Source organism: Pinus tabuliformis, chromosome 1_1 (genome assembly GCF_031772625.1).
Source record: "Pinus tabuliformis cultivar Carrire ecotype Pingquan chromosome 1_1, CPIR1, whole genome shotgun sequence".
NCBI lineage: Eukaryota > Viridiplantae > Streptophyta > Pinopsida > Pinales > Pinaceae > Pinus > Pinus tabuliformis.
In genome coordinates this window covers 932070510-932089790 of record NC_142297.1, presented here as the reverse complement: position 1 = coordinate 932089790, position 19281 = coordinate 932070510, and the positions used below count along the sequence as shown (strand labels likewise).

At 35.5% G+C, this 19281-nt stretch overlaps 1 protein-coding gene across 1 annotated transcript in view; it reads right to left on the bottom strand.

Annotated features, from left to right (window-relative positions):
• The window catches only part of LOC149217507 (uncharacterized), a 124604-nt gene extending 115171 nt beyond the window's left edge, over nt 1–9433 (bottom strand). Inside the window, 5 exon segments of the mRNA XM_089390243.1 lie at nt 5445–6694; nt 7015–7104; nt 7195–7521; nt 7640–8777; nt 8895–9433. Of these exon segments, the coding sequence (XP_089246369.1) occupies nt 5445–6694; nt 7015–7104; nt 7195–7521; nt 7640–8777; nt 8895–9433 (3344 nt within the window).
• Nucleotides 9434–19281: the final 9848 nt, after the last annotated feature.

Below are 19281 nucleotides of genomic sequence, written 5' to 3'. Positions count from 1 at the left end.
CCTTATAGGGATAGGGCTATATTTTGGGACAAGCTGATCTCTTATGGGATTATGGAGTTGGATTCTCTCATTATTGCGGGGGACTTAACTGCACTATTGGACTAGATGAAGTTTGGGGCTGGTCCAGAAAAATTGACACACTGGCAGAGAAGATACGTGATGCGATAAGAGATCACAATTTTGTTGATATATGTCCATCAACAATGGCTCCTACATGGGATAATGGTAGAGTTGGGATGGCGTATGTTGCAAAGTGGCTGGATCGGTTCTTAATGCATGAGAAGATGGTGGAGTGTCTAGGTGATGTACATGTTGGGGTTATCAGTAACTTTCTGTCTGATCATTGACTCATTACCTTACAATGGAGGAGGGAGGATTTTAGACATGGCATGCCTTTTAAATTCAACCGGACCTAGTTGGATGACCAGGATTTCAACACATTGGTGCATTATATATGGAATCATGACTACGACCGTGGGCCAGCTCCTATGGTTCACATCCTCAACAAACTGGAAATCCTTCACGGGGAGGTTAGATCATGGCAGAAGTAGAAGACTAAGATATTACATAAGGAATTAAATGACATACAACACGAATTGGATGGTTTACGCCCCAAGATGACTTCTAATTGTCTACTCGAATCAACCTGGTATCGCATTCAGGCATTAGAGCTCAAGAAGAAATACATTCTATCTATTGAAGAAGCCACCTGGCACTTAAAGAGCAGGGCATTATGGATCCATGAAGGGGACCGAAACACAAAAAAACTTCATCGGTATGAAAATCACAGGCACAAAATAAATTCAATATGGGAAATAAAGGATGTTGATGGTCATTGTATTCAGCCGCAGGAGGATATTTGTAAAGTTGTTGTCTCCCATTTTCAGATGGCCTATGGCCGTAACGAGGGGATTGAAGTGGAGGATATTATATGGGGGGTTGATCCATATCCCTCAATGTATGATGATGAATCAAATGCTTCATTGTATAAAATGGTCACTGAAGATGAGCTCCATGAGGTTCTTAAATCCTTCAAAGGCGATAAAAGTCTGGGACTGGACGGGTGGATGGTGGAACTATTTACACACTTCTTTGATCTTTTTAAATGTGACCTGTTGGATATGGTGGAGGAGTCGAGGGTCACGGGGGCCATTCACCAGCATATAAACTCCACTTATATTGCTCTTATCCTGAAGCGTTGTTCATCTTCTACCTTCTCGGATTATAGGCCTATATCACTTTGTAATCTCATCTACAAAGTCATATAAAAAACTATTACAAGTCGTATATGGAGTACATTATCTCGCTATATCTCACCAGAACAGTATGGCTTCCTTCAGGACAGACAAATACATGATGCAATCGCTATTGCGCAAGAATGTATGCATTTGATTCATACAAAGCATCTAAATGCCACCATTATGAAGGTGGATTTATAGAAGGCATATGACTGTCTGGACTGGGGATACCTCAGACTGGTTCTTCATAAGATTGGTTTACAACCCAGATGCGTAGCTTGGATTATGGCATGTGTTACAAATGTAAATTATGCGGTGATTATCAATGGATATCCAACACATTTCTTCAGGGTTGGTCGGGGACTTCGTCAAGGTTGCTCACTTTCCCCACTCTTATTTATTTTGGCGATGGATGGGTTGAGTCTGCATATCAAAAATGCGGTGGTGAATGATCAGTTCCAGGCTTTGCACATGGGAAACAACATCAAAATTTCTCATGGTTTCTTCATCGATGATGTGCTTATCATGGGTATGTTAAATTGATTTGCATGGCTGACTCTTTTTCATATTTTCAAAAAATTTGCTAATGCCACTGGTTTGCATATGAATATTCAAAAGTCTATTATTTATCATGGATTGTGTGACATGGAGACTATTACATATATAAAAAGCCTATTTGGTATAGAGGTAGAGATGATGAAAAATGGTATGAAGTACCTTGGGTATCATATCAAACCATGCAGTTACAGGATTGCTAATTAGCAATGGCTCGTGGACCATTTTTACAAAAGGATATCTGGATGGGAATTTAGATGTGTGTCACTAGGAGGTTGATTCATCCTTACCCAAGTTGTTCTCACGCAGCTAGAGGTATACTGGGCTCACCATTTTCATGTCCCTATCACCATTATAAACTGTCTTAACCGAATCATGGCAAATTTCATATTGTGTGGGGGGGGTGTGTGTAATTGTCAAAATAAATTTCATTTGGTTAAAATGTCCCACATTACCTTTCCAAAGCCTGTGGGTGGATGGGGGATTATGAATCTTCGATGCTTTGGATGGTCTTTATTGATCAAATCCTTATGGAGGGGTATATTTGGGACTGGTACTTGGAGTAAGGTGATCAGACACAAATATCTAAAGGAACATGACTTTCTATTTTGGTATCAGAAAGGCACAATTGGTTCCCCGAATGGATCGACAATCTGGCTTAACTTCCATAAGATTGGTAATATCTTTCTACGCATGGTCTATAGGGTCGGGCCACAGAATCCTCATTGGCATTGACCATATTCTGGGTGTTGGTATTGAATGCAGCATCTCTGCGATGCTCATCCATTGTTTAAATGGACACGTATACATTTCTAGAGTCAAGTTATATCATATTGGTGGGGTCCTTGTCATATTTGGAAAAGCGCACATGAGATGGGATTGATGGGGAAAATGGAGCTGGAGTGGAACCGGGTTGTTGCTGGCATGAAACTTCTTGGTATATGCCGAGAGGGGCAATATGACAATCTTGTATGGACAGGGAAGATGAAGGCGGGGAATAACAAAGTTGTTGATATTTATAATACTCTCTATGGTAGGGAGGCTCGACATGGGGCAAACCCCGTATTATACGCTGTTTGGAGGACCAAAATTCCTATCAAAATTATCCTTTTATCCTGGTTGGTTTATCAAAACAAAAATCTCACTTGGGAAGATTTGCAAAAGCAACAGTGGCATGGTCTTGACATCTCTACAATTTGTAAAATGGATGTGGAAAACAAAAACCATATGTTTCTCAAGTGCCATTGCACAGTTCAGGTATGGAAAAAACTGTCATCTCTAATCAGTTTTCCATATTTTCAATATGAATGTATTGTGGACTATTTGACGTGGTGGAGTACACAGAAGTTGACATGGAGGATCATTCCACTTTTTCTATTCTGGGTTATATGGAAATGTTGAAACAAGTATATTTTTTAGAGTTCCATTGAGGACTTCATATTGGTATACAAGCACACAATATCTAATCTCTCTATGATCACTTCGCTGGACTCTTGCAATAAAAAAACTCAACACAAGCGAACTGAGCCCGAGCTAGAGTATCAAGTGGGCTTTTTTGATGGTGCAGCGCAAAGGAATATTTGTGGATGTGGTTTTTAGATAGACATATCAAAAGAATTGGAATATAGGATTCACTGGAATGCGGGAAGCAACACAAATACCAGGGCGGAAGCATTGGCCTTGTGGGGTCTATTATGGTTCACAAACTTCCTCAATATCCCTTATATGCATATTTTTAGGGATTCTAAGATCATCATTGATCAGGTAAATGGTTGTGCAAACATCAACAATCCATCACTCCTTGGATTGTTAGGAGAGAATTGATCATCTATGGAACCAGAGTAATAATACAATAATCATGCACATAGACAGAGAACATAACAAAGTTGATGAACTTTCAAAGAGAGGCCTAATAGATAATCTTGGTAATATGCATATTGAAATTATTTTGGGCAACAATGTACTAAATGTTGGGGAATTTCTTTTCATGGGATAAGTTCTAACTTTCCTTCTTCTTTTTGTATAATTTTGTGTATGTTTTTCATTTTCTAAATCTGTTGGATTCCCAGACTGAATGGACGGATATGAGGAGGACAAATATGAGGAGGTATTCTGATACACCATGTATATTCTCATTGGTCATATTGTCAGTTGATTTACCTCTGTCTACCTTCTTTCACCATGTATATTCTCATTGGTCGTATTGCTGGTTGATTTACCTATGTCTACCTTCTTTCACAATTTTTGAACAGTGGTGGGACATTTGACTATTCAAATGATGTATTTAGTGTTTTATGGTTTCTAGGATTGGGAAGCATGATATACTTTCCCAAATAGATTGTATGATGTAAATAGATAAGGAGTAATAATATCAATATCTGTATTTTGATCCTATAATATAATACATTATGTTTTTTGGTACGGGAAAAAATTATATATAAAAAAATGTTAATATTCTTGAAAATGATCTCAATATATTCATAAATTTTTTATTGATCTTTAACTTTAATTTTATATATTACATTTTTTTAATTATTATTTAAAATTTTTCCAACCCATAAAATTTATTATACATATTTAAATATTAAATTAATAATTTAAAAATAAACATTTAAAATAAAACTAAAACCAAATAAAAACATATTTAAAAAATAAAAAATAAAAATTAACAAAGCATTTATTTTATTAAAAATCAATTTAACGCGGCCAATGTTAAGAATGTTCCAATTTTTATACCTCTGAATTTATTTTTACAAAACAAAGGATTATTACATGGTAAAACTAATTTGAAACTATTAAGTATTTTTGGCAAAGTAAACAATTCGTGCAAGTTAAAACAATTTGACTTCCACGCCGTACCAGGGAGAGGCGGACAAACTTCGAGAGCTGGTGACGTCCCACTGTGATTGTGATAGATGTCGACGGGGGTTCTATTTTGCATAGCATGTTTTATTAAGCTTGTTGAATATCTATCCACTATCTTTAGCAAAAGGTTATATTCCCTGAAAAGAAGTTAACCATAGCTTTACTGGGAGTTGGATAGTTGCTGATTGTTTTGTAGGTAATTTTGGAAGTTTTTTGATAGGTCTTTTTGGTCTAATTTCACTAAAACATGATAGGAATTTATTGAAATCACAAGTTTGATGGATAACCCTTACACAATCTAAGTGCTATTAAGGGTTTTTCAGGGTGCTGAATCTATATATACAGTAAAAAAAAAACAAAAACTCAGTTTAAATAACACAAATCAAGATTTCACCTCAATTTTTTTCACCTATTCCAAAAACATCCCACTAAAGACAACTCCATTAAAAAATACCAAATAAACATTGTGTTACAATTTTACTTTTTGAAACTTTTAATTGAAATTTGATGAAACAATTTTGTTCGAACCATATTTTTATTAGTTTAAAATTTATTTTTCAAAATTATAATTTCAATTTTTTTGAGATATTTAAATGGTATAAAAATATTCAAATTTTATAAAATTCACAAATACACTTATGATTTCAACATATTCCTAAAATAAATGTCCGAACACCTATAAAATGTAAAACAGTTAACATAGGACCATTTTTTAAACATCAAAATGAAAGGGAGCCAAAAATGATACTACAAAATTTCTTTACATTCTTTCATTCCCGGCAAAACCGGAACGATTTGTTTTCAACAAAATAATCATCATCATAATACTCATATACATCATGATCATAATCACCAAAATCATCTGTGCAGACTGTCGTCAGTTGGGGTAAAGTTGGCATGCTTTTTAAGTCGTGCCATACAGAAGTCCGAAATCTCCTCAAAGATATCAAAGTTTCGAAACCTTTCAGATCCTCTACTTTAATATTATTACACCCTCTTATGTCCAGCTCTTCAAGTTTTGCAAGACCACATGATAGCGCTCTTATTTCACCCAATGCACGACAACACCTTAAATCCAGAGTTATTAGTGTTGTTGGCAATGCTCCAATCTCCACCAATTTCTTACAACCCTTTATCCTGAGAATTTGAAGGTTGGGACATATACCTCGAGAAAAGGATACCTCCGTTATTTCTGTGCAACACAACTCCAACTCCTTGAACTCAACCATGACTGTATCAGTGGGAGAATCAAATTTACTCTCCATTTTTTTCATTCTCGGTGTAGTGAACAATGATTCTGTTTCTCCTTTAACCCTTTTGAATGGTAGTTGCCGGAGAGGACTTCTGGTGACCTTTAATAATTCAAGGCTCTTCATGTTCATGAGATCTGGTGGTAAGTATTGTATTCCACATTCAGTTATTTTCAACCTTGTCAACTGACTCAACATGCAAACTGAATCTGGCAAACATTTCAATTGCGGGCATCCATGGAGCCACAATTCCTTCAATGCACTTAGGTTTCCGAACAAAGATGGCAATGCTCCCAACAAAGGGCTTCCTAACATCAGAAGTTCCAAATTGCTCAGGCACACAATAGTACTAGGTAAATCTTTGATGTTTGTACGGAACAAATTTAACTTTTTCAAAGACTGTTGACTTCCAATCTGGGAAGGCAATAACTCCATTTGGAGGCAACCTGATAGATCTAAACATTCAAGAGTGGTGATATCTCCAAGCGTGGAAAGAGTCAAATTCAAACAATCACTCAAATGTAGATGTCTAAGTTGCAATATATTTCCCTGAAAGCTTGGAAGCGTTTCCAGACTTTTACACCTAGAAAGATTGATGTATTGAAGATTTTTTAAATTTCCAAAGGAACTTGGAAGCATCTTCAAACTTCTGCACAATGTCAGATTCATGGTTTGGAGATCTTTTGAAACGAATCTGGAAGCATCTTCAAACTTCCGCACAGTGTGAGATTGATATGTTGGAGAGTTGTTAGATTCCCAAAAGAATTTGGAATCATCTCCAAATTGCTGCACTTAGAAAAATTGGCGTGTTGGAGATTTACCAGATTCCCAAAGGAATTTGGGAGCATTTTCAAACTTCCACAGTCTGTCAGATTGAGGTGTTGAAGATTTGTTAGATTACCAAAAGAATCTGGAAGCATTTCCAAACTGCTGCACTTGGACAGATGGACGTATTCGAGCTTTTTTAGATCCCCAAATAAAATTGGAAGAAGCTGCAATTTTGGGCACCCTATGAGGGTTAGATATCTCAAGGATCTCAGGTAACAAAATTCTTCTGGTAGCATTGCTAGATCTGCGTATGTCAACAATCGCTGACAATTCAGTACAATCTTTTCTAGGTACTTCAGCGACCTTAATGACTTTGGAAACTCGGAAAGTGGAGCTTCAATATTTAATTCCCGCAACTGGAGAGGTGCCTGCAATGTTAAGTACGTTTCGATTATATAAGAAATTCAAAAGATAAGAGGATTCTCGCTCTGCAAATTGCTGCATCTATATCTACGTACCTCAGATCGAGATTGCCACAATCTTTTCAATTCCCAACCGAACACTTCTAAAACTCTTAAATCGCGCAATGGAATCCAAGAAGGCAGTGATGAGTAGATCGACGCATTCCAACGGAGCCATATGAGTTTTGGTGACCGCACCGAAGTCAAGATGCTTTCAAAGTTGCCTTCAGCTTCAAGAAGTTGCAATTTCCTGATTCCGCAGACCTCTTGACTGGAACTTGTATTCAAGGGAAATTCTAATTCTGAATGGAACACTTCCTCTTCATCCTCCCCAATAAAGGTGTACCAAGGAGCCATCACAAATCCGCGCACTTCTGTTATCACCTGTTTGTGCTTTGAGAACAATAAACTATTATTAACATAATGTGTGGCGGACTGTTTTCAATAAAAAATACCGAAAGTTCTTTAGACATTCAACGGTTAGGATGGCTCAAACACTTACAGAGGATGATTGTTGCAACAACTCATGAAGATGATGAAGATTCTTTATGGGTCGCCAAAGACGACGCGGTAATAATTCTGGACAATCCGCAATAGCTCTTCCCAAATCTATGAGGTGATCATGCATTCTTATTCTATTTTCATCATCCAACTCGACAAGACACTTGTTGAGCAGATTTTGAAACCCTACCAAACCCTTCCATCCTGAACCCCTCCATATTCTTACCCATGTATCCTTGTCTTTTCCTATCGAAAAACAGGCGATATCTAAAAATATTTGTTGCTCCTCATGATTGAGAGAGTCGTAACTAATTTTAAGGCTCCTTTCTATCTCTGTAGGTAATGTTTGGTGAAGTCCATTCAGTTGCTCTTCCCAGTAAAGTTTGTCCTGTCCACAAACAAGCGCCCCAAAAACTTTCAATGATAGAGGCAAACCATGGCATGCCTTTAAAAACCCATGTACAAGATTTTCAAATCCTGGTAGTGGATATGGCTGGAAAAAGGCATGCAAGCAAAACAGCTCTTGGGAGTGTGCTATATTGAGGCCTGGTAACTGATAAATTGACGACTCTGCAATTCCTGCACTTCTAAGGATATGCTTGTCCCTAGACGTAACCAAAATCAAGCTCTTGGGGTGAAGGACATGCTTAATTGGCAAGAAAGGATCCAGTTGATCCACATGACTTACATCATCTAATATTATGAGTGCCTCACAAGCTGAGAGATTCTTTTTAAGTATCTCCACACCTTCTTCCCACCTCTCAATTTTGATATCTCTATCCTTCAAGTCCTTAATGAGTTTGCTTTGTAAATTATTTAGAGACATTCTATTTGCATTTTCCCTCACATCAAATAGAAAGCAGGATCTATCATAATCTGACCTCTTACGATTGAAAAGTTCTTTGGCCAGCGTCGTCTTTCCAATTCCACCGATGCCCACAATCCCCACAACCTTGACCTCCACATGGTCGTTCTGATGCAGTCGCAGTGTCCCTTCAAAGTCTTGTAACTTTTCTGCCAAACCAGTTGGATATTTTGCCACATCCAATGGCATTGCAACATTTTTCAACACGGCTTGCACGACCTTCTCCAACAGCTCTTCTTCGTGCTCCTCCAAGAGTCTCTCTTTGCCCTCGTCCCTGAATATTAATTAAGAGAGTAAAGTAAGTAATGACAAAAGCATACTTGAGATGTGATGTATGATTCAATGCAACAGATTTAGAACTAATATGGATCGAGACAGTGGATATCCTTACCCATTACCCTCCTGCAATTCAAAGCCGCTTATATTCGCGACATGATGAAGGGCGTTTCGCCAAGTCTGGATAGTCTGCAAGTCGTACCGCTGCTTCTCTTCGTGGATACGTAGGGCTTTAGCGTACGGTCCATCTTTATCTTTGCCCGTCCACCTGACCTCCGAGGGCTTCACTTTATAGAAAACCGGAAGAATAATGGCTTTGGACTCCACCATGAGGACAAGCTCATCCAGGCACCACCTGGATTCGGCATAGGTCGCAGATAAAATGGCTATATGGACAGAGGCTACTCGAACCGCAGCTTCTATCTGAGATGTAATATTGTGTCCAGCCTACAGTTCGGGCTTGTCGAGGAAGACTTGCAATCCGTGGGAAATGAGGCGACGGTACAGACTGGTGGCGAAGGTGCTTTTCACATCAGGCCCGCGATGGTTAATAAAAACCTGGTAATGGTGATAAGAAGTGGATGCAGAAAAAGGGGGCGTGAAGGAAGAAGCAGCGGCAGCGTTTTGACAATGGGTGGTTAGTTGATCTGCCATGGGAATTGGATTTGGAATTTGGTGGAGTCAGAATGACATAAATAAGAATGAACTAAGAATCAGAATGACACAAATACGCACAAGCAGCCAGAAGGTAGATTCGGTAAAATTACTCGCAGACAGACGGAACTAACCAAAAAAATCCCCACAATAGAGAGTGCGCCTTGCTCGGTGATTTCCTCCCGACTTATTTTTTGTACTTGTATGTGACAAGTATTGAAGTCACTGCTTACCTACCCATAAAGATTGCTAAATGGTGGACCTTGGAGTGACACCATGTTATGACGAAGAAGCTGCATCCCGTATCTATAGTCCAAGACTTCGTCGATAACACACAAAGCCGATCCACCGTAAAGGAAGTGAGATGATAGGTAGAGAATACTTTGAAAAAGTCCCACAAATTAGTTTCGAAAATAATGGAAATTTCGTGATAATCTGCTAGAAAATTTAGCAATTCCAACTTTGAATTTTTTTTAATAAGATTCCGGCTAGAAAACTGTTGTGTAAACGAGTTTGTGATGTGATGTTGGTAGAAATTAAAAAAAAAAATAGAAAATATCCCAATTAATTAGAACCAAAAATCGCTGCAATCAATTGGATGGCTAAATTAAATCGAGAGTAAGCGGGCTCTTCACGGTTTCCACCAGATCTTGGAATCCAGGATGAGTAGATTATTCATTATTTTCACCTTTTTAAAATCTCCCCCCAACAGAGTTTGCATTTGCTGGGCGATTTCCATGCATTTGCTTAACAATTCCCATGCATTTAATTACTTTAACCCAACTCTTCACCGTTCCAACCTAATCAAGAAAATGCGTCCACTAAAGTTTGCATTTGCTTAATGCAGATGAAAAGGTAGTGATTCACTATTTTGGTAGTTACTGTTTGTTTCTCTTTTTGACTTTGAAGGTGACATTTACTAACTTCAAATGGATACACACTTATAAATTTTTTTTTTAATTAAAAGAAGTATTCTATGGATTTTTTTATTTTAAGTCTAATAAATATTAAATTAGAAATAATCTAATATCTTATATATTTGGGTATTTAAGAATTAAAAATAATCTAATATCTTATATATTTGGGTATTTACGAAATAAAAACAGATCATATTTTTAGATAGGTATGATTTTAATCTTGCGTTGGTAATTTAGGTGTGGAATTTTGGTTTAAATGTTTTTTTATGGCTGTGCCATGTGGGTAGAGGTGGGGAGGGTCTTTTTTTTTTTAAATTTGCTAGTAACAAAAGGGTTTGAACCAAATGGCTTTGAAATAAATAAGAATGTCAATTTTGGCCCAACATTTCAAGTAATTAAAAAGGAAAAAGGAGGATGAAAAAAAATAGCCCTTAAATCCCTCTATCAATAGGGGAAGAGGCAACAAATATTGGATCATGTTTTGTACAGACATCCAAAAACCTCAATCTTGGAAATCATCTCAGAGAAAGTTGGGGAAAAGATATAATACATGAAAGACTCCACATTAATTTGCAAATTTATAGATGTTTGGATTCATAAGTAATGATGTAATATTCATTTTTTTTTATGGATGCTATGTGGTATTTTCTCATGGTGTTTGTCTATGGTATTAGAAAAACAATAAAATACATGCTTCTAGAAGATCGGAGAGAGAGTCCATCAAGTCTTTAAAAGGGGAGAGGAGCAAGGTATTTGGGTCATCCTGGATTTGTTTCTCATATTGATGCTTTGTTGAGAACTTGGTGTGGCCAATTCCATCTTGATTTCGAGAGGAAAACCCTGTGGTGAAATCTCCTTGGTGGATCCATCTAGGGTTCATAATGGTGCTTGAGGAAAACCCTGTGGTGAAATCTCCTTGGTGGATCCATCTAGGGTTCATAAGGGTGCTTTAGTGTTTTAGTCTACCAATTTAATGAGCAACCATGCATGCCTTGCCAACGGCTTCATTCTTAACTATATTGACATGTATTGTTTTCCTACTATTAATAGAATAAAGTGGTTGTCATTTCAACTTATTTTATGTTCAGTGTTTTTGGTAAAATTGGTAATATTGAATTCATTTATGGATTTGAAGATGCATTTTAAACAACAAAGAATCATTATTTTACCAAATATTTTAATCATTATTTTACCAAATATTTTATTACAAGAAAATTCATAACTTAGAGGACTGAGATTGGGAGTATTTAATATCACCAATATAGAGTATTTATGTTGCTAAAGGTGCCCAAAACAAAAGAATTAATTGTGGCCAATCTATAGTCAATAATAGTTAAAAATTGGAAGGGAAACAACCTTGGTTCCAGGTTCCCTTCAGAAATTCTAAGGTCTCATATATTACAAACATGCATTAAGTCTTAAGTTTTCTAACCTCATGGACACTTCCACTGAAACCTGAAGCACAGTATGGATATTTTCATTTCATGATTTATCTTTGCCAATAGATGAGGTCGTGAGTGAAGTTGATAGCAAACTTGAACAACACAGAAGATGCAGGTTGCTGTAGAATTACATCTCTGATTGAAACAGCTTGCATGCTCTCTTAAAAATAAGTGACATCTCTGATTGAAACAGCTTGCATGCTCTCTTAAAAATAAGTGATTTCAAGTAGCAGTACAGCGGAATCATATAACATGTTAAACATTAAAACACTGATTTCAAGCAGCAAAACAGCTTAATCATATAACATGTTAAACATCAAAACACTAATTTAGAATATATTTCACATGGTTGATATTAAAAAAATGATAACGAGTAATTAATTGGTAATTTTATTTTAAATTATTGTTATGATTAATTATAAAAATAATTACATTATGAATTAAGTATGTGTATATTTTTAAAAACATGTAATACTCTTTGTAATTAATCAGATTCATCCCACATTGCTATAGAAAATCTTAATTTGTAAATAGTTTATCAGAAATATCATAAGGCAATACTATTGTTTATCAATATCACATGCCAATATGACATGTGTTCATATATCATTTTTTAATTAATTAATTTGCGATAAATTAATTAAAACAGCATAACTAACTTAAAAATAAATATGAATATTATTATAACTATTCTAATAAATTAAATCTTTACCATCTATCTTATATCTAATAATTAATGATAATTAAATTAAAAAATTATTAAAAAAACATAAAAAAATAAACATCCTATTAAAATGGGATTAAAAAAAATATATTAAAAAAAAAAAACAATTTGCCTTTGCCTTACCACGCCGTACCAAGGGAAGGCAATTACCACGGTTGTCCGAGAGCTGGTGACATCCCAATGTGGTTGTAATAGATGCCAACAGGTTTATTGGTTTATTTTGCATAGCATGTTTTGTTAGGCTTATTGAGTTATCTATCAACCATCGTTTGCAAAAGGTTATATTACGCGGAAAGAAAGTTAACCGCAGTTTTACCGGGAGTTGATGTTTTGTACGGCAGTTCAGGAATACCAAATACATTTTTAAATCATCATGATTCATAATGGAAGTAGCCAAATATTATATTACAAAATTTCCTTCCATCTTTTCATTCCCGACAAAACCGGAACAATTTGTTTTCAACCAAATAATCATGATCATAATACTCATATATATCATGATCATAATTACTCATATATATCATGATCGGTCATCTGTTGGGGCCAAAGCTGCCATGCGTTTAAGGTACGAAATTTCCTCAAAAGTTTCGACACCTTTCACTTCCTCTACTTTAATATCTTTACACCCTCTCATGTCGAGTTTTGCAAGACCACACAACCCTCTTCTCTGAAGCTTCTGATCCTAAGCCAAATGTCCGTCCAAAAGCTCTTTACATTAATAATGAGGGTATATTTATAACAAAAAGGGTGAATATTCATCTCTGATTCACTTCTTTCGTGACTGTTTGACATCATTCCCGCGATGGTTAATGCGCCTCGCTTGGTGATTTCCTCAACACTTATTTGGGACTTGTATGTGACATCACTGCTTACCTACTCATAAAGATTGATAAATGGTGGACCTTGGAGTGACACCATGTTATCACGTATATATAGTCCAAGTCTGTATGGATAATAGACAGTCGATGCACCGTTGTCAGCGGTGGCAACTTGTCTAATTAAAATGTGGAATCGTGGAAGTTGTTTAATAATTTTTCAGTTTTTAATTAAAAAAAAATTATAAATATCTCGATCAATTACAACCAAAAGTCACGGCAATCACATGGATGGCTAAATTGGAATCAAGAGGAAGTCGACACTTCACAGTGTCAACGAAATCTTGGGATCCAAATGAATGGATTATTTTCACCTTTTTGAAATCTCCCCCACCAGAATACCAGAATTTGCATGTGCTCGACAATTTCCCTGCATTGGTTTGACAATTTAAGTGAATTTACTTTTTGACTTGAATTATTTAGACCCAAGTCACCTTTTCAACCTAATCATGAAATGCCCCCAATAGAGTTGGACTGACTTAGCGTTCTTGTCAACTACTTTTTTATTTACACTAGAATTATTTTACTTAATAATTTTATCGACACCACGAACCATAACTATTAGTTTCACTGCTTTATCATTTTATACTATTTTTATCCAGTAAAAAAAATGAAAAAAGGTAAAGATTCACTATTTTGGTAGTTATTGTTTGTCTTACTTTTTGTTTTAAAACATTATATTTTGTATGTAACATGTACTAACTTCAATGGATACACACTTAAAAAGGTTTTTTTAAGAATATCTTAATTTTTCTATGATATCTATTCTTTTTTGCAAGTTAATAAGTATAAAAGTCAAAATAATTTAATATTGGGTGGTATTTATGAATTAAAAATAGATTATATTTTTATAGGGGTATGGATTTGATCTTGAGCTCGTAATTTAAGGTACAAATCTTCGTTCAAATGCATCTTTTGATCGCTTCCCCGGGGACGAAGGTGGGAGGCCCTTCTTTCATAAAAGTGGTAGTGGGAAGGGAGGTGAGACAAACAACTCATAAACCAAATGGCTTTGAAAGACACATGAATGTCAATTTTGGTCCATCATTGTAATTCGCTAAAAAAGGAGGGGGGAAGAAAAAGTCACCCCTGAATCAGTTAATTAATAAGGGAAAGAGGCAAAAGACATTAGATCATGTCTTCCACAGACATCTAAAACCACATTGTTTAAGATCATCTCAGGAAAGTTGGGGAAGTGGTATAGTACATGAAAGACCACACATTAATCTCCAAATATATAGGCACTTGGCCACTGAAAAGATTGTTAACAACGTGGATTCATAAGTATTTGCAATTAAAAGGGGACATATAATTGAAGTCGGGCTCAAAAGTTTTCATTGTCATTTTCAACAATGTGGAAGATATTAAAAAGATGTTTCAGGGAGGATCATACCTATTAAATTTATTCAGTTTATATATGAAACCTTGGGTTGAGAAATTCAACCCTAATGAGGAAGATTTTAATTTAGCTCCAGTTTGTCCCAGGTTATACTCACGACCACAAGAATCTTCGTACCAAGGCACAATAGAGGTTATAGGTAATGCCACTGGGGTATCCATTATGACATTGGAAACAACCAAACTAGTGTGGTATACATCATATGAGAGGTTATGTTTATATCTAGACTTGAATAGACCACTCCCAACAAGTATACAGATAAACTACCAGGATGAAATTTGGGAGTAGCCCATAGACTATGAAAAAATCCCTTTTAGGTACTGCAAATGTTGTGAGTATGGTCATTTTCTCAGAGAATGCCCATTAAAACAAATTAATAGTCCACACCAAATACCCAGACAATGGACAACAAAGGATTCATAAAGGTAACGAATAGGAAGAAAGCAATGAGGAAAGGGCCACAAGATCCAATAACATCAGGAAACAAGGTAGAACAAGAGAAGGAAGAACAATAAGAAAGTTGGGATGAGAAGAGACCAAGAGAAGATGGTCACCTAAGTGGAAGCGAATAAGAAAAAGCATAAGGAAAATGAAGAAGAAAATCCAAGGAAAGAAGCAGCAACATAATATATAATAATGGAGGAAGAGGTATAGGAGGACTTAGAGGAAGATGTTCTTGACACAATGAACTTGCAAACATTAGCTTTGGAATCGAAATCAAAATATCCAATGGAATTACGATGAAAATACTAGTCCCTGTCACTGGAGACATGACCAATTATAAAACTATTTGCAAAGCAATGTAAGTTGCAGAGATATTTTGTGTTTACCCAGCAACGCCTTTATGAATTTAACTGGATTCCAAATTCTTAGAGCATGCCTTTTGTTTTCAAATATTGCATCGTCGATTAATGCCAATTCGTGCATTCAGAAACACTGGATTCTGACGCTATTTGCAGCACTAATGGCCTATTTTGTTGTAATGGATACGTATATACATTGACGAATGTTCAGTAGGAACCACGCAGACACACACACACATAATTTAAAAGCATTAGCATATAGACCAAGAGTTTGGAAAGCATATAAAATAAAAATATTTTTCAACTAGTTTCGGTAGGCTTAATAGCCTAAGTCCCCATATCTATAGTTAATGGTGGAATCCAATGAACATAATTGTTACACGAAACAAGTGAAAATATATTTCTAGAGGTAATCAGATTGTTGCAATTCTCGAGCATTCGAATCCAGAACCCAGGCATTTGTTGATTGGCTATGTGTTCAATATTTGTTGGGAAACAAAGGCTAGTCATAATGTCATATAATAAGAATGGAACTTCACTGTAGCTACACATAAGTACTACACCATAGAACGTTTGAAACGGAATATGACTAAGACATTTGTTATTTGTATCTATAGAAAACTCTTGCAAAAACTTCCATTTGAAGCCCCATTCATCCTTAAAGTAGTCAATTCTTCTTTTAAGGCACAACTCACTGAATTGGAATTTTTCTACTTCTTTGATTGACCAAAAAAAGTGAATCCATTTTTTATAAGACACATCAATTGGTATTGTATAATACTAATGACATACACCATGTGTATATTATTGGAATAAATGAAAAAAAACATTCATTACTTGTATACATAGAGATTTTCCCCTGGATCCCAAAACCATGACTACTAAATTGATTTTTCATTATATTCCTTTCAAATTTACAATACATATATATACATGTTGAATAATTCATAAACCTCAATCCATTAACCCTAGATTAGAACATAACCATAGTTCCCTAGACTAGATCTTCAAAATGCCATGGGACGAAAACCATCGTGCCTAAAACCATGTACAAAATCCTTGCACAAAACTATGGGTAGGTCCGCCCACCATCTTTGGGTCTGCCCAACTACTATTAAGTCCGCATAAAAAATATTCTTGGGGCACTGCACCCACGCAATGTGCAATGTGTGGAGCTAGTCATGGAAATAATATAACACATACCCAACCTTTCTTATAACATCAAACTAGTAGATTGTATACCGATAATGAGGATAATATTTATACTCCTCTAAATATAGCTAAAACAATCTATTTTATAAAGCATTGCATCCTTAGGGGGTGCATGGGGTCTTCGCTGGGGGAGAAATACCATACCACGTGAGTTCATATTGGGGGATATCTATTGAGAAAAAAATGACATAATATATTAACTATATATTATGGAGTAAAGAGTTTTTATATTGGTATAAAACTGGAGCTCAAAGTTAATGAAAATATATAAAGGGGTATAAGAAAATGTTAATGAAAAAATGGACACATATAATATCTAATGAAACTAGGGTTTTTTTAATTGGTAATGTGTATTGGGTTCGTATTGGTAGGGGGTTAAATAATGTGAACTTTATAAATATTTTCCAATATGTAGTCAAATTAGGGTATTTTTCACTATGCCACAAACGCATGTGATATGTGATAGGATCATTGAGTGAAGCCCCCATGAGTGGGTGAAGTACCACCAAGTGGAAGCTCTTCCCGTCTCCAAACCCTATCAAGACTACTGCAAGCACAAAACTTTGATTGCATTCTTTTATAGATATGTTTCAAAACAATCAAATCATATTTTTTGGTACTTACTCTTTTCAATAATGAAAAGAATCCTCAGTCTCCAACCCATATTGGCCCTATGTTTGTAAAGGCCTTTGTAAATGGATTCTTCACAAAATCATTGTATGAACGAGAGCATTCTATTGGTAAGGACATTAGAACCGTAGATCCAATAATATATTCTACTATGTATCTTCAATCTATAAATGGCATACGAAAACGACATATGTGCCCATTCTGATTAAGGTATTCAGTAGAAAAATAATTGCCTTGATTATGAAACAAAGGAATCATAAATCCAAATTCATTCATAAACAGTTGATTGGAACGTGATAAAATACAAGCTTTTCCAAAAGATTCTTCCATCGTTTGCTAACAATTCTAAATTTTCTTAGAAATGATAACCAAAGGCAAAGAAAGATGAATTTGAGAATTTCAAACAATAAATAACTCCAAATGGTTGGATTCATGATCATATGATGAAATTCCCTAGCATAAAAATCAATAAAACTATTTTTCTAATAATGTTAAATAGAATTATAAGTAATGGAGGTTAATACCATTATTACAATTTTCGACAAGAAATCATATGTACATAATTTATAAGATTATAAGAGTTATTGATCATGTTTTATAGTTTCAAAGAGCCATATAAAACCATGAAGATGAAGATTAAAAGAATAAAACGAAACAAAGAAATAATAATACATTTATCAAATTAATAAAACCATAAATGTGTGTGTGTGTGTGTGTGTGTGTGTGTGAGAGAGAGAGAGAGAGAGAGAGAGAGAGATGTGAGGCATAGCAAAGGGAAGGGATAGGAATATAGGAGGAATACATAAGAAAATAGAGAGAAAGGGATAGTGAGAGAGAAAATGATGAAGAGTGGGAATTAGATGGAGGGAAAGAGTAGGGGGCAAAGGAAGAGAGAGAGAAAGAGAGAAAGGGAGAGGAGGAAATAGGGAAAGGGTGAGAGAGATAGAAATAGGGAGACATGGGGAGAGATAGAGAGAGAAAAGGATAGGAAAGGGGAAGAGAGAGGAGGGAAACACAAGGAGAGCTAGAAAGATAAAGTGATAGGGAAAGAGAGACAAAGCATGTGATGGGGGATAGGGAGAGAAAGGAGTGAGTGATAGGGGCTAGGGGGGAAAGGAGGGGCTTAATGAAGGGGAGAGAGCTCAATATAGCAGAGACATATAATGATAGAGAGAAATAGATAAGGAGAGAGAAAAATATGAAGAGAGAGAGAGAGAGAGAGAGAGAGAGAGAGAGAGAGAGAGAGCATGTGTGCATTATATAATGCAAGCACGTTCTAAAACATATGTACATCAAATATAATGCATGCTCCTTAATATGGGGCATGTGTGTTAATATAACATCAGTGCATTAGTAACACACACGTTAATTTCAAAAAATATTTCGCAGGAACAACTTTTTCAATTATGTGGTGGATGTGGTGGTCGTTTTGGATTTAGGTTCAAATTAACAAACATCTTGATTTGGTCTGCATAAATAAAAAACACATCCATTTTTACAACTTCCAAATTTTCAACCATGACTCTGTATGTGATCTATGTATTCATTGCTAATGAAACTAAACATATTTATAAAGATTTATAAGTAGATTATACACACACACACAAATTAATAATTATTTTTTATGTAATTTTTTGGACATATATCAAACTTATAAAAAAACACAGGTCTTTTATTTTCACTATAACTTTTGATTCGTTGACTTATTTTGAAATATGAAAAGAAGCCAAACAAAAACCAATGAATACCTACACATTAAGAATAAAAATTGTGTATATGTTAAGGCCCTCATAACATATGGACCTCATCATTTTAAGGCTTCACTATGTTTCTTAATTTTAAAAAA